The sequence below is a fragment of the Lethenteron reissneri genome, chromosome 51 (genome assembly GCF_015708825.2).
Source record: "Lethenteron reissneri isolate LAM-NWPU_2019-01 chromosome 51, ASM1570882v1, whole genome shotgun sequence".
In the NCBI taxonomy this organism is placed as follows: Eukaryota; Metazoa; Chordata; class Hyperoartia; order Petromyzontiformes; family Petromyzontidae; genus Lethenteron; species Lethenteron reissneri.
In genome coordinates this window covers 5932591-5949479 of record NC_083829.1, presented here as the reverse complement: position 1 = coordinate 5949479, position 16889 = coordinate 5932591, and the positions used below count along the sequence as shown (strand labels likewise).

Below are 16889 nucleotides of genomic sequence, written 5' to 3'. Positions count from 1 at the left end.
ACCCCATATTATTCATTACAACGCGATTCTTCCAAAACGCGGTGTTCTTCAGAAACGCAACTACCACGTTATAGAGCGGACTGCATTATTATCACCAATTTTTTTTACAAAGATCCCCCGCGTAGCCTTTAACAGACTGTTGGAGCAAGTGCTGTTAGCGAGCACCTATGAAGGCCGGTACGGCACACGAGGGGGTAGGTGGCCAGCACCACGCCCGGTCGCCTTTGTCTCCCCAGTGGCGATGTTCACACACCGCACCAGCTACTCATTTGAGACCGAGTCGACCTAGCGGAGGCCCGGGACCGGTTCAGACAATCGTCACTGGGTGTTGGTGGCCGTGAGCGGGAATCGAACTCAGGTCGCCGGGTTCGTAGGGTTCACAGCCCGCCGCACCGCGACACTTCCGCTCCCCGTTACCGTCGCCACGCGTGCACGCACCTGTCTGATGAGCGACGCGTAAGTGTACGGCGGCCGCACGTCCGTGCTCTGGTAGAAGTCGTGGCTCTTGGACACGTCTGCGGGACCACGGAGGAGACACGGGGAATCGAGGCGTCACGTCCGTGGTCACGGGGTTCACGGGATGAGAGCCGTTATTTAGACGGGGGAAGGAGGAATCTGACGAGCGCGATCGAATTCATTCCGACGGAGAGAACGAGCGAGCGAACGTGTCCTCACCGAGCAGCAGGGGGCTGGCCGCCCTCTCCACCTTCCTTCTCGCCGAACCTCCCCCTGCCGTCGGCGTGACGACGCACCCAGGCATCGCCGCGACAACGGTCGCCGGGGGCGGCACCGCGGGGCAAGATGCCGCGCCCGCCTGCGCCAGTAGCGCTGGCAGCGCTGATGCCAGCGGCTGCTGCGGCTGCTGCTGCTGCGGCTGCTGCGGTTGTTGCGGTGGCGCCGGGGGCGGTTGAGGCTGCGCCGCGGTTTTAGCTGCGACGGTGGCGGCCGCGCAGAGCGGCGTCCCGTAGGCGCTCGCCGCCAGAGGAGCTGCGAGGGTGGCGGGGGCCAGCGAGGTCATCGCGGGGGTCAAACCCGGGGTCAACGAAGGGGTCAGCGCCGGGGGGGCGGCCGCAAGGAGGGCGGCCGCTGCCGCTGCCACCGCCGTGGTGGTGGAGGTGGTGATGGGAGGAGGGGTCGGAGTCTTCATTGGCTCCGTCGCCCGGCAAACGGCTGCCGTGGATACCAGGTTGAGCTGCTCGCACACGACAAATGCGACCAAGGTGACACACATGCGACACACACACACACAACGCACGCGACACGTACGACAAACACACACACACACAACGCACGCCACACGTACACGCAACACATGCGACACACACACACACAACGCACGCCACACGTACACGCAACACATGCGACACACACACACAACGCACGCCACACGTACACGCAACACATGCGACACACACACACAACGCACCCGACACGTACACGCAACACATACGACACACACACACAACGCACGCCACACGTACACGCCACACATGCGACACACACACACAACGCACGCCACACGTACACGCAACACATGCGACACACACACACACACACAACGCACGCCACACGTACACGCAACACGTGCGACACACGCAAGCAACGCACGCGTGACACACGGGTCTCTACGCGAGTCGTTGGGTATCTATATATAGTCATCGGTAACAGACCGTGCGTGCAGCTGTGCTGATGAACTGACACTGTGGAGACTGCGAGTCCGGAACACGTCACACGCACGCCGCTTGCGCAGGAGTTGTTTTAGAGCTGAACGACAAGTGCCGAACCGTGCCATCATGTCTGTAACCCAGAGGTCGCAAACGGGTTTTGATTCCTTACCCGTACCCGGCCAGGTACCCGATAGCCGTTCCCTACCCGTACCCTACCCGAAATGAGTGACAAACGGTTACTCACCAGTGACTCACGGCCTACCCGTACCCGGCCGCACCAGGGTCGTAAACGGCTACCCGTACCCGTAGCCGGGTATCGGGTAGGGTACGGGTATCGGGTAGGGTACGGGTATCGGGTACCCGGTTGCGACCTCTGGTCAGCGGGCATCTATGAAGGGCGGCACGGCACGCGACGGGGTCGGTGTGCCCAGCACCTTTGTCTCCCGAGTGGAGGTGTTTACACGCCGTACCAGGCACTCATTTGAGGCCGAATCTATCTAGGGCAGGAGGCCCAGGACCCGTACCCGTACCCTACCCGAAATGAGTGACAAACGGTGACCCACCAGTGACTCACGGTCTACCCGTACCCGTACCCGTACCCGGTCGCACCAGGGTCGCAAACGGTACCAGGCCGGGTACGGGTAGCCGGGTATCGGGTAGGGTACGGGTATCGGGTACCCGATTGCGACCTCTGCTGTAACCCCCCCCACCCCCACCACCACCAACACCCAGTCACGATGGAAGAGTTGGCTCACCGGCTGGTGATGCGGCGGCTTCTGCTCGGGAGGGCCCACGCGCAGGTGAACCATCATGGCCTGCAGCCTCTCCCGCTCCTTCAGCAGCTGAGCAACGACAACAACAACAACAACGTCACCGCCGTCGTCACCACCACCATCATCAAACATCGTTGCCGTTAATATTGTCGTCATCACCACCACCACCACCACCACCATTCCCAATATCATCTGTACATTATTACCAACATTACCATTATCATCATCATCACCACCACCACCATCATTCCCAATATCATCTGTACATGATTACCAACATTTCCATTATTATCATCATCATCATCATCACCACCACCACCATCATTCCCAATATCATCTGTACATTATTACCAACATTGCCATTATCATCATCATCACCACCACCACCATCATTCCCAATATCATCTGTACATGATTACCAACATTGCAATCACCATCAGCATTATCCTCATCACCACTATCATTTCTACCGTATCATCACCATCACTGCCATTATCATCATCAGCATCATCAGCATCACCACCACCACCATCATCATCTCTAGCGCATCATTGCCATAATTGCAATTACCATCATCACCACCATCATCATCCTTTTCATTGACATTACCATCATCAGCATTATCACCACCACCAGTCATTCCCACCATCATCAGAATCTCTACTGCATCAACATCATTACCATCATTGCCGCTGCCACTGTCATCATCATCACCACCACCATCAGCATCATCACTTCCATTACCGTCATCAGCATCATCACCATCTTCATAATCCTCACCATCCTCTCTGCTTCACCGGCATTAACAATTCCATCCCTACCACATCAAATTCCACCAGTACCACCATCGTCGTCATCACAGCTACCACCAATTAAAAAACACTAACGCTACCACAGCCATCACGTTCACCGCCGCGCCACCGTGAATCCCGTTATCCGCGCTCTTCTGCCTTACTGGCGGATTAATGGGACGCTTTTTTTTGGCAGGTAACGGGGGGTAGCTCTTCCCCGCCCCCCCCCCCCGGGTGCCGCATGTCCTCACCTTGATCTCCAGTTGGTCCACCACCTGCATCTGCACGCGGCACTGTGCGGCACTGCGGTCGTCCAGCATGTGCTCCGTGCTCATGTGCCTGCACCGCGCACCAGCGGCATCATCGTCAGCACCATCATCATCACAGTCATCATCGGCACAATCATCGTCACCACCATCAGTCATCATCGTCACCACCATCAGTCATCATCGGCACCACCATCAGTCATCATCGGCACCATCACAGTCATCATCGGCACAATCATCGTCACCACCATCAGTCATCATCGTCACCACCATCAGTCATCATCGGCACCATCATAGTCATCATCGTCACCACCATCAGTCATCATCGGCACCATCATCGTCATCATCGTCAGCACCATCATCGTCATCGTCGGTACCATCACCGTCATCATCGGCACCATCACCAGCAGCCTCAGCGGCATCAGCATCATCATCATCAGCACCATCATCGTCATCAGCACAATCATATCACCATCAGCACCATCATTATCATCACGAGCACCATCATTATCATCACCAGCACCATCATATCATCATCAGCACCATCATTATCATCACCAGCACCATCATCAGCAGCACCGTCGGCACTATGGGCAAAATCAATGAGCCGGGGTCCATTGCGACACGATCGCTAGCGGAGCACCGGGCCAATCCCTCGGCGCTATCTGCTCACGCGAACTCGACTCTGCCCGCGCTGTGGGGCCTGCACAAATAAACATCGATCCGCTATTTTACGGAGCGCCGAGTTTGTCGCGTGTTCGGCACTTTGTGATCTTCCGATCAATGGCGCTGAATGAAAACACATCATCTTCATCATCATCATTATTATTATTATTCTCCACTGCTGGATGATAGTGGTGATACCTACAGGAAGGATGCGGACATGTGGCGGACACGTGGCGGACATGCGGCGGACATGTGGTAGACATGTGACGGACATGTGGTAGACATGTGGCGGACATGTGGTAGACATGTGGCGGACGTGTGGTAGACATGTGACGGACGTTTGGTAGACATGTGGCGGACATGTGGTAGACATGTGGCGGACATGTGGTAGACATGTGGCGGACGTGTGGTAGACATGTGACGGACATGTGGTAGACATGTGGCGGACATGTGGTAGACATGTGGTAGACATGTGGCGGACATGTGGTAGACATGTGGTAGACATGTGGCGGACATGTGGTAGACATGTGGCGGACATGTGGTAGACATGTGGCGGACGTGTGGTAGACATGTGGTAGACATGTGGCGGATGTGTGGTAGACATGTGGCGGACATGTGGTAGACATGTGGTAGACATGTGGCGGACATGTGGTAGACATGTGGTAGACATGTGGCGGACATGTGGTAGACATGTGGTAGACATGTGGCGGATGTGTGGTAGACATGTGGCGGACATGTGGTAGACATGTGGCGGACATGTGGTAGACATGTGGCGGACGTGTGGTAGACATGTGACGGACATGTGGTAGACATGTGGTAGACATGTGGCGGACGTTTGGTAGACATGTGGCGGACATGTGGTAGACATGTGGCGGACATGTGGTAGACATGTGGTAGACATGTGGCGGATGTGTGGTAGACATGTGGCGGACATGTGGTAGACATGTGGTGGACATGTGGTGGACATGTGGCGGACGTGTGGTGGACATGTGACGGACGTGTGGTGGACATGTGGCGGACGTGTGGTGGACATGTGGCGGACATGTGGTAGACATGTGGTGGACGTGTGGTAGACATGTGGTGGACGTGTGGTGGACATGTGGTAGACATGTGGTGGACGTGTGGTAGACAAGCGGCGGACGTGTGATGGACGTGTGGTGGACGTGTGGCGGAGGTTCCCTCACCGCAGGAACTGTGTGAACTCCTTGAACACTCCCTCGCAGCCCGGCCACTTGCACATCCCGTGGCAGAAGAGCGCGTGGCTCTTGCCTCCCTCCCTGGGTGGCGGGCTGCAAGGCAAAGGCAAAAGGGCCCCGCCCCGATGATAGCCTTCAACGTAACGTTTGGGGGCAAGTGCCGTTAGCGATCGTCACCTGTGAAGGCCGGCACGTCACACGAAGGGGTGGGTGCCCACCACCGTGCCCGGCCGCCTTTGTCTCCCCAGTGCCGATGGTGACACGTGTCCCTGCGCACTCGTTTGAGGCCTGGTCGATCAACACCCACACAAATATAAAGATCACTCATGTTGCCTTTACAGACCGCTGGGGCAAGTGCTGTTAGCGAGCACCTATGAAAGCCGGCACGGCACCGCGCCCGGTCACCTCGGTCTCCTCAGTGGCGATGTTTACACGCCGCACCAGGTACTCATTTGAGGCTGAGTCGACCTAGGGGAGCCCCCGGACCGGTTCAAATAATCGTCACCGGTGTTGGCCGTGGGCTGGAATCGAACTTGGGTCGCCGGATTTGTGCTGCGCCACCGCTCCCCATAACACCCACTCCCCATCACACACATCCACACACACCCACTCCCACGCACCGCCAAAAGGACAAAGACCAAGACCCCCATATAGGCGTTTACAGACTGATGGGGCAAGTGCCGTAAGCCAGCGTCGCCTATGAAGGCCGACAAGGCACCACACGCACGCACACCATCAACAAACACGCACACACACTCCATCACGCACTTTCACAGACACCCCCTCCCACGCAAACACACATCTTACACGCTCACTGCATTATACACACACACAATTAAAACATCATCACACCACCACCACCACCACAAAGATCCCCCGCGGCGCATGAAGAGGCGGTTGGGGCAAGTTCCGTTAGCGAGTAGCAGCACCTATGACGTGCGGCACTGTGGCACACGAGGGGGTGGGTGGCCAGCCCCAGTCACGACGTTTACACACCGCACCGTGTACTCGTTTGAGGCTGCGTCGGCCTAGAGGAGGCCCAGGACGGGTTCATGTCATCGTCACGGATGGCCGACCGCGAGCGGGAATCGAACTCGGGTCTCCGCTCTTTTGTAGCGCAGGGCGCTAACCACTACACCGCCGCTCCTCCTCACAAACGCACCCACAGCATATACTCCCGTCACGCATCCACAAACACGCACTCCCACACGGCACACGCGCACAAAATTACCCAGTCGCTCACGTGCGCGCACACACGCGCGCGCGCACGCACACGCGTGTAGACGCCGTCACGTGTCGATGCCACGCGTTGTTGACGAGCTGCTGCTGCTGCTTGTTTACCAGCACCGCGCTCACCCCACCCCACCCCTCCCCCGGTCCACCCACGCCATCGCCCCGTTCCTCTTTAACCCACCAACACTATTTTTGCCCAGCAGCAGAGCCTATTTATTGCAAGCGAGTGGGTGGGTGGGCGAGCGAACAGGCGGGCGAGTGAGGGTCAGCGTGGGTGGATGTATTTTGTGAGTGAGTGGGTGGGTGAGTGGCTAGGTGAGAGTGAGTGGGTGCGAGTGGGTGGACGAACGAATGGGCGGGCGAGCGAGTAAGCGGGCAACTGAGTGTGAGAGTGAGCGGGTAGGTGAGTGAGTGTGAAAGGGGGTGGGTGTGTTGTGTGAGTGATTGGGTGGGTGAGTGGTTAGGGGAGTGAGTGAGTGGGTGAGCGGGTGACCGAGTGTGAGAGTGAGTAGGTGGACAAGCGAATGGGCGGGCGAGTGGGTGGGCGAGCGAGCGAGCGAATGGACGAGTGAGTAAGCGGGCGAGTGAGTGTGAGAGTGGGTGGGCCAGTGAGTGTGAGTGTATTGCACGAGTGCCTAGGTGAGTGAGAGAGTGAGTGGGTGAGTGAGTGAGTGGGCGAGTGAGTGTGAGAGTGGGTGGGCCAGTGAGTGAGTGTATTGCACGAGTGCCTAGGTGCGTGAGAGAGTGGGTGAGTGAGTGAGTGAGCGGGCGAGTGAGTGCGTGAGTGGGTGGTTGTATTGCGTGAGTGGCTAAGTGAGTGAGTGAGTGTGTTGTTGTTATGACCTGCAGTGTGCCGATTGACTACAGCGTGGATGAGACAAAACAGTCGGCCTGACTTACATTTCCACACAGACCCACACAGATGCACACCACCACTGAGTCTGAGGATTCAGTAGGGTCCTGCCACACTTGAACATGCTCGGGCAATTCCATAGAAAGCTTTAAAAGTAATTAATTAAATGTGCTTTCACGCATTTGGCACAAAAACTGCAGATTGCGCAAAGAAGCGTGGAGAGAGGCGTGTGCTTGGTACTACGCTGAGAAGAACGCGTGGATTAGAGAACACAACACGTGGTGGGCGAATGGCACCATCATTCCAACTCTTAGGGAAAGTGAGTGGGGGAGGGCAGGACACACAGGCTAGAAGGAGAGACGGATGGAGAGACGGACAGACAGAGATGCAGACAAATGGAGAGACATACGGAGGGGGGATGGACGGGCTCAAGAGGCGGACAACTGGGGAGACGGCACAGATGGAGAGTCGGGCAGACAGGAGACGGACGACGGAGTGACTAATGGGGCGCGACGGAGCCTCTTGCGCGAACGCTTGAAACCGTAATTGGGAAAGCGTAAAGAAACAAATCGGCGTGCGAGCGGCCGGAGCGCAACCGCCAAACCCGACACGCGCGCCGCGGGACCCCGCGCAGTAAACACGGCGTCCGGTGTCGCTCGCTCGTCGCAAAATTACCTCCCCCGCACTCACCGCCCACCGCCACCCCCGCCCGCCCGCCCCGTTAATCGAGACGGAGCCTCGCCGCTCAGGGGTCAGCGGGGGTCAGCAACCGCCGCTGCCGACAAAACGAATCGCCTCGGGATTTACACATTCGTTCGTTCGTCGTGCGCAGTCGGCCAAACGTGCGACCCGTTTGCGACAGGACGGCATTCGCATGAACTGCTCCCGCTGCCATACACCGGCGACTCGAGCGATTTGTTCGATCCGCGGATCACGGGGCGGGGCGACCACGGGGGCGGCACCAATCCAGTCCAGCAAGTGGATTGTCGTGAGATTGTACAAAGACAAAGGTCCCCCGTGCAGCGTCGCTCGCACGCTGTCGGGGCAAAGTGCTGTTAGCTGGCGCCTGTGTAGGCCAGGAACGGTGGGGCCAGCACCACGCCCGGCCACCTTTGTCTCCCCAGTGTTGATGTTTTTACACGCCGAAATACGTTCCCATTTACGGCCGAGTCTGGCAGGAGGCCTAAACCAGGTAAGGCCCACTGAGCCATGTAGCTCTTCTTCAGAAGTGACCCGGCCACTAATGATAGCTCAAACAAGCGGCTCATCATGCAGAAATGTATCGCAGCCAAATACTCGAAACGCACACGTTGATTCTAAATGTGGAGGTAAAAACCGGAGGACCTGGAGAAAAATTTCAAATATAAAGGGGTCGGGACCGAACCCACAACCTCCGGTATACCAGGCGAGTGAGTTAAGAGACCCAGGTGTCATGGGTTGACTCGCTGACATGACTGACAAATGCACCACCTGTGCTCCCCACTGCGTACTGGATCACACGCACGTGAACTCGCACACTTGATCTCACACAGACAGAGATCCCCTTTATAACCTGAACAGACTGTTGGGGCAAGTGCTGTTAGCGAGTAGCACCTATGCAGGCCGGCACGGCGCACGAGACGAGGGGGTGGGTGGCCAGCGGCGATGTTTTTACCCGCCGCAGCCAGGCACTAATTTAAGGCCGAGTCGACCTAGGGGAGGCCCAGGACACACACGCAACACAAACTGGCTCACCTGCCCTTCCACGGAGGCGAGTGCCCGTTGAGGGAGCCCGACGTCCCGGCCGCGGCGAGGGGGGCCGACTGCCCCCCGCACACCGAGGGGGTCAGCGAGAGGGGGGCGCGCGCGGGGCCCCCCACGGAAGGCCTCCCTCCCGGCGACGGCTCAGCGGCTCCGTTGCGGTGGGTGGGGGGGGGCGCCCCCCCCCCTCCTACGGCGGCGGTGGCGCCAGAGCCGCCGAGCCGATCGCAGCCGCCCTCCCGCCACACCTCGCCGCCCGACAGTGCGCCTGGAGAACAACAACAACAACAACGCGCACAGCGGGGGGGGAGGGGGGGGCTCACGATCATCGCCACGACGACAACGGTGCGTGGGGGGGGGGGTGCTGCGGTGGTCTGAATGTTCTGCTCCCGTTTTTTAGCGCGTGTCTGTGTGTGTGTGTCTGTCTGTGTGTGTGTGTGGGAAGCGGTGGTATCATACTCTTAGTTCTTTCGGTAAAGTCACGTAGGTAAAAAATGAAATTAAAATTAATAAAAAAATAAAAACAATAAAATCCCGGTGGTGTAGCGGTTAGCGCGATGGTGGTTGTGGTGGAGTGTGGTGGTGGTTGTGGTGGAGTATAGTGGTGGTGGTGGTTGTGGTGGAGTGTGGTGGCGGTGGTGGTTGTCGTGGAGTGTGGTGGTGGTTGTGGTGGAGTGTTGTGGGGGTGGTGGTTGTGGTGGAGTGTGGTGGCGGTTGTGGTAGAGTGTGGTGGCGGTGGTGGTTGTCGTGGAGTGTGGTGGCGGTGGTGGGTGTGGTGGTGTGTGCTGGGCCTGGTACTGGACACCCACCACCTCATCGTGTGCTGTTGCCGGCCTTCATAGGTGCTACTCGCTAATGGCCCAACAATCTGCCGAAGACTATTTGGGTGAGCTTTGTATTTAGGGGGAGCGGTGGTGTAGTGGTTAGCGCTTCGCTGCGCTACGAACACTGCGACCCGAGTTCGATTCCCGCTCACGGCCCACACCAGTGACGATTATCTGAACCGGTCGTGAGCCTCCCCTAGGTTGACTCAGCCTCAAATGAGTACCCGGTGCGGTGTGTAAACATCGCCACTGGGGAGACAAAGGCGGCCGGGCGTGGTGTTGGCCACCCACCCCCTCGTGTGCCGTGCCGGCGTTCATAGGTGCTCGCTAACAGCACTTGCCCCTACAGTCTGTTAATTGTGTGGAACCTTTAACAGACTATTTGGGGCAAGTGCTGTTCGCGAGTTTGACTTATGAGTGCAGGCATGGCGCACGAGGGGGTAGGTAGCCACCACAATGCCCGGCCGCCTTTGTCTCCCCAGTGGCCGATGTTTTACGCACCGCACCGGTTACTTATTTAAGGCCGAGTATACCTAGGGGAGGCCCAGACCCAGTTCAAATATTTGCCACCGGGAATCGAACTCAAGAGTCGCCGGGTTTGAAGCGCGGCACGCTAACCGCTGCGCCACCGCTCATTCCTTGCAAAACGCGCTTCCCACAAAGCCCCCGACCTCCCAACCCGTCAAACCTCCCGACCACCGACCCAACTCACCCTGAGACTGGCTCTGCCGCTGGACGCTCAGCAGATGCTGCTGCAGCAGCAGCTGCTGCGTGAGCGACGACCCCGAGGACGGCACCTGCGGGGAGACGGACGGCCACGGTAAAGAGCGACGCACGCCGACGGACGTGCTCGTGCGTGTGCGTACGTGTGTGCGCACGTGTGTGCGTACGTGTGTGCGTGTGCGTACACGTGTGTGCATGTGCGTACGTGTGCGCGTACGTGTGCGCGTACGTACTTACGTACGTGTGCGTACGTACGTGCCAGGCCTGGCACAAGCGTCGTGGTGACGTCACCGCCACTTAGTGGCCAATGGCGGTTGTTGTTGTTAAGTGTACGTGTGTGTACGTGTGTGTGTGTGTGTGCGTACGTGTGCACACGTGTGCGCGCGTACGTAGGTGTTCGCCAATAGCACTTGCCCCAATGGTCTGTTAAGGCTATACGGGGGATCTTTATGTCTTTATGTGCACGTGTGTGCGTGCGTGTACGTGCGTGTGTAAGATCTATTGTGTGTTCTGACACACGTGTGTAGGCGTCTGTACGCACGTGCGTGCGCGTACGTGCTTGCGTACAAGCGGTGTCAAGATCGGCCTCTGTGGAAGAGGTTCGTGAAGGCCGCTGCTACTGGGCAGTTGGAGGAAGCCGCCCTCCTCCAACAACAACCGACAGCGGAGGAGTGACGCTCTCAACAAGGAGCGGAGTGTGCCGGGCCATAGAAAACGCAGCGACTTGGCACAGTAGGGGGCACAGGTGGTGCGCATCGGCCCGTCATCTCAGTCGGTCAACCCACGGCACCTGGATCTGTCCCGTGACCTCCTGTCTGCGGGCCTGTGACACTTCGCGTGGCCTCAAAGTGCACCTGGCCTGGCACAGACGCTGTGGTGATGTCACCGCCACTTAGTGGCGAGCGGTGGATGTTGTGTGTGTGTACGCGCGCACGTGTATATCTGTGTGCGTGTCGGATGAAGTCCACGAGTTCTCACGTGTGTGTGCGCGTGTGTACCCCATGCGTGTGTGTGTACCCCATGAGTGTGTGTGTGTGTACGCGCGTGTCCTCGTGCGTGTCTGCGTGTTGGTGGTGCCGCCACCTCGCACAGGCTGCCGTCCTGCCAGCTGCGTGAGATCTGAGCCGACAGCTGCTCCTGCTGCCGCTTGTAGAACTCCTGCAGCTGTTGCTGTCGCACAAAGACAAAGATCCCCCGTGTAGCCCACACACTGCTGGGGGGCAAGTCCCGCTCGGCGGGCAACTGCCAAGGCCGGCACGGTGCACCTATGCCCACGAGGGGGTGGTGCGACGGCCGCGTTAACGAGTTACTATTTTTGTTTTAATTACTTTGCCAGATAAAGCTATGCAGCTCTTTCTCAGAAGTGACCTGGCCACAGATGATGGTTCAACGAATTGGCTCATCGTGTGGAAATGTATAGCAGGCAAATACTTTAAACGCACGTTCATTCTAAATGTGGAGGGGAAAACCGGAGGACCAGGAGAAAAATCCACGCCCCCAAGGGGATTGAGAAGACACCGCAATCTCCAAATGTAGAACAAGCGTCAAGGGTTGGGATCGAACCGGCGACCTCCTGCGTACCAGGCGAGATCGTGAATATCTCCCTACCGCGGCGCTTAACAGGTTCTCCGTCAAACCGTTCGCCATCTCCACGACGCTGACGGTGCGCTCCATTCCCCGTGGCTGCCACTCCGTAGTTATTCCGAACCGTCGGTCCGCCGCCCAAGTGAACCGGCGAGACAAAGACGGCTGGGCGGGTGGGGGGGGGTGGGGGGTGATCGTGTCGCGTGCGACCGACGGCGCCAACCTGCTGCAGGAGGAGCGCCTGCTGCTGCTGCTGGAGCAGCGCCGCCAGCTGCTGGGAGGAGAGCAGCGGCTGCTGCAGCATCTGGCTTCCCAGCACGGCCATAGACACGGGTACCTGGGCGGCGAACGCACGGACACCACGCGGGCATGGGGAGGGGGACCGTCAAACAGAGGGTAAAGATTCCCCCCCAAGCGTGCAGCCTTAACAGACTGTTGGGGCAAGTGCTGTCAGCGGCAGAGGTCGCAAACGGGTTTTGATTCCTTACCCGTACCCGGCCGCACCAGGGTCGCAAATGGGTACCCGTACCCGTACCCGGCCAGGTACGGGTTCCCGTTCCCTACCCGTACCCTACCCGAAATGAGTGACAAACGGTGACTCACCAGTGACTCACGGCCTACCCGTACCCGTACCCGGCCGGGTACGGGTAGCCGGGTATCGGGTAGGGTACGGGTATCGGGTACCCGGTTGCGACCTCTGGTCAGCGGGCCTCTATGAAGGGCGGCACGGCACGTGACGGGGTCGGTGTGCTCAGCACCTTTGTCTCCCGAGTGGAGGTGTTTACACGCCGTACCAGGTACTCATTTGAGGCCGAATCTATCTAGGGCAGGCCCAGGACCGGTTCAAATATTCTCCACTGTGGTGATGTTTTGCACACCGCACCAGGCACTCATTTGAGTTGATTATTTCAAACTGGGATCGGTTCGTTAAAATTGGTCGCTGGTGTTCGTGGCCGTGAGCGGGAATCAAACTCGGGTCGCCGGGTTCGTAGCGCAGCGCGCCGACCGCTACACTACCGCTCCCAACAAGAAAAAAAACACACACCCATCCACCTGCATACAAAAGATAAAGATCCCCTGTATAGCCTTAACAGACTGTAGGGGCAAGTGCTGTTAGCGAGCACCTATGAAGGCCGGAACGGTACACGAACGAGGGGGTGGGTGGCCAGCACCACGCCCGACCGCCTTTGTCTCCCCAGTGGCGGTGTTTACACACCGCACCAGGTACTCATTTAAGGCTGAGTCGACCTAGGGGAGGCCCAGGACCGGTTCAGATAATCGTCACTGGTGTTGGCCGTGAGCGGGAATCGAACCCGGGTCGCCAGGTTCATAGCGCAGCGCGCTAACCGCTACACTACCGCTCCCCATGCATACACACATACACACAGACACACGCACAAACTCAACCACAGATGTGTTTGTGCAAACACACGAAGATGGACACCAGGATGGACACCAGATGGACAACAACAATAGCCGCCACTCGCCACAAAGTGACGGTGACTTCACCCTCTAACCCTTGCGCCAGGCTAGATGCACTTCCAAGCGTGAAAGCAGGCGTGCACATGGACAAACCCAGGTGGCACGGGTTGACCCGACTCAAGATGACCGACAGATGTTACACCGCCTGAGCTCCCCGCTGGTCACAACAACGAGCGAAGGTGGCGACCTGCCAGAAGATGGACACGCAGGATGGACACGGGGGGGGGGGATGCCGGGCAGAAGATTGACGGGAGAAGACAGACAACACACAGGAAGGGCACTGGAGGATGGACTATAGCGTGAGGAAGTCCCCCATTGTTCACGCGCCGTGGGCGACACAATGACATCGCGTCTCGGGCAGGGGAGGGGGGGAAGGAAGTGAACGCCCAACAGACTGATACTGCAACACACACTCAACAACAACAACACTCACTAGATTTGAAGCTTTCGTGACTGCAAGAATTCATACTCTTAGGTTTTTTCGGTAAAGTCACGTAGGTAAAACATTATAATTAAAATTAATAAAAGTAAAATCACGACGTTTCGGAGGCAACACAAACAGTTACTTCACTTGATACAGCAATCGTGCTGTGACGGTCCCACCTGAAGACGGAAGCTTGTGTTGCCTCCGAAACGTCGTGATTTTTATTTTACTTTTATTAATTTTAATTAGATTTTTTTACCTACGTGACTTTACCGAAAAAACCTAAGAGTAACAACACTCACTCTCACACACTCACTCTCTCAGCTAGTTTGTGTTTTACCAGGTAAGGCCCACAGAGCTACTGGCCACGAACGATAGCCCAATAAAGTGGTGGTTTATCACGTGGGAAATGTATCGCAGCGAAATGCTGGAAAATCACGTTGATTCTAAATTTGGAGGAAAAAAAAGATTGACCCGGAGAAAAATCCACGTGACCACGGAGAGATTGAAAAACGCAAACTCCAAATGATGATGAGAGAGAGACGCAAACTCCAAATATACAGCAGCAGGTGTCAGGGTCGGGATCGAACCCACGACCTCCTGTACACCAGGCGAGGTAGTTAACATCTCCTAGCCACCGTGATGATAATGATGAGAGACACACGCAAACTCCAAATACACAGCAGCAGGTGTCAGGGTCGGGATCGAACCCACGACCTCCTGTACACCAGGCGAGGTAGTTAACATCTCTTAGCCACCGTGATGATGATGAGAGAGACACGCAAACTACAAATATACAGCAGCAGGCGTCAGGGTCGAGATCGAACCCACGACCTCCTGTATAGCAGGCGAGGTAGTTAACATCTCCTAGCCACCGTGATGATGATGATGAGAGAGACACGCAAACTCCAAATATACAGCAGCAGCAGGCGTCAGGGTCGGGATCGAACCCACGACATCCTGTACACCAGGCGAGGTAGTTAACATCTCCTAGCCACCGTGATGATGAGAGAGAGAGAGACACGCAAACTCCAAATATACAGCAGCAGGCGTCAGGGTCGAGATCGAACCCACGACCTCCTGTACACCAGGCGAGGTAGTTAACATCTCTTAGCCACCGTGATGATGAGAGAGAGAGAGACACGCAAACTCCAAATATACAGCAGCAGGCGTCAGGGTCGGGATCGAACCCACGACCTCCTGTACACCAGGCGAGGTAGTTAACATCTCTTAGCCACCGTGATGATGATGATGAGAGAGACACGCAAACTCCAAATATACAGCAGCAGCAGGCGTCAGGGTCGGGATCGAACCCACGACCTCCTGTACACCAGGCGAGGTAGTTAACATCTCCTAGCCACCGTGATGATGATGATGAGAGAGACACGCAAACTCCAAATATACAGCAGCAGCAGGCGTCAGGGTCGGGATCGAACCCACGACCTCCTGTACACCAGGCGAGGGAGTTACACCATCTTACCCCCGTGGCACTCTCAGACAAAGATCCCCCATGTAGCCTTTAACAGACTTTTGGGGCAAGTGCTGTGAGCGAGCATCTATGAAGCCAGGCACGGCACGCAAGGGGGTGGACAACACCACGCCCAGCTGCCAAGGACCGACCCGTTTCGAAATTCTTCACCAATTTTGGCCGTCAGCAGGAATTGAACTTGGGTCACCGGGCTCCTAGTGAAGTGCACTAGCCACTGCGCCACCACTCCCCACGCACACACACACACACAAAAGACAAAGATCCCCTGTATAGCCTCAACAGACTTTTTTGGGCAAGTGCTGTGAGCGAGCACCTATGAAGGCCGGCACGGCACACATTTGAGGCGGAATCGACCTAGCGGAGGCCCGGTACCGCTTCAGACACCCGTCGGCTGGGTCCAAAGCGCAAGCGCCGTTCACCGCTAGTCGACCGCTGCCCACCAACACCACCACCACCAACAACACCACCACCAACAACACCACCACCACCACCACCAACACCAATACCACCACCACCACAACCAACACCACCACCAACACCAATACCACCACAACAACACCACCACCAACACCACCACCACCACCAACACCAATACCACCACCACCACAACAACACCACCACCAACACCACCACCACCAACAACACCACCACCAACACCAATACCACCACCACCACAACCAACACCACCACCAACAACACCACCACCACCACCAACACCAATACCACCACCACCACCACCAACAACACCACCACCAACACCAACACCACCACCAACACCACCACCACCACCAACACCACCACCACCAACACCACCACCACAACCAACACCACCACCACCAACACCACCACCACAACCAACACCACCACCACCAACACCACCACCACCAACACCACCACCACCACCAACACCACCACCACCAACACCACCAGGTCCACCCCGTCGTGCTCCGTCTCCGTGCGGACGTTCACCTCGGGCAGGAAGGGGGCGTCGCCGTTGGTGATGGACAACTCGGCGACGCAGTTCTCGGCTCGCCGCGCCGCCTCGCCCGCCGCCTCCTGATTGGCCGCCGGGAGACCACCTGACCCTTGCATCATCACTTCGCTTCCTGCGGCGAGAGGGGTGGACACGGAGAGAGAGAGACGCGTTAGCGATGGAGAGACCCGACATGTCGTCAGCT

At 57.4% G+C, this 16889-nt stretch overlaps 1 protein-coding gene across 1 annotated transcript in view; it reads right to left on the bottom strand.

Moving 5' to 3' along the window:
- LOC133355428 (forkhead box protein P1-like) overlaps positions 1–16889 on the bottom strand; it is a gene marked incomplete at its 3' end in the record, with an annotated part of 48920 nt that overhangs the window by 11496 nt on the left and 20535 nt on the right. The window contains exons 2-11 of the mRNA XM_061572724.1: positions 16681–16817; positions 12540–12653; positions 11816–11902; positions 10722–10806; positions 9180–9453; positions 5348–5452; positions 3483–3570; positions 2423–2509; positions 676–1192; positions 439–515 (exon numbers count right to left, since the gene is read on the bottom strand). Of these exons, the coding sequence (XP_061428708.1) occupies positions 439–515; positions 676–1192; positions 2423–2509; positions 3483–3570; positions 5348–5452; positions 9180–9453; positions 10722–10806; positions 11816–11902; positions 12540–12653; positions 16681–16817 (1571 nt within the window). The remainder of the gene's footprint in view (positions 1–438; positions 516–675; positions 1193–2422; positions 2510–3482; positions 3571–5347; positions 5453–9179; positions 9454–10721; positions 10807–11815; positions 11903–12539; positions 12654–16680; positions 16818–16889) is intronic.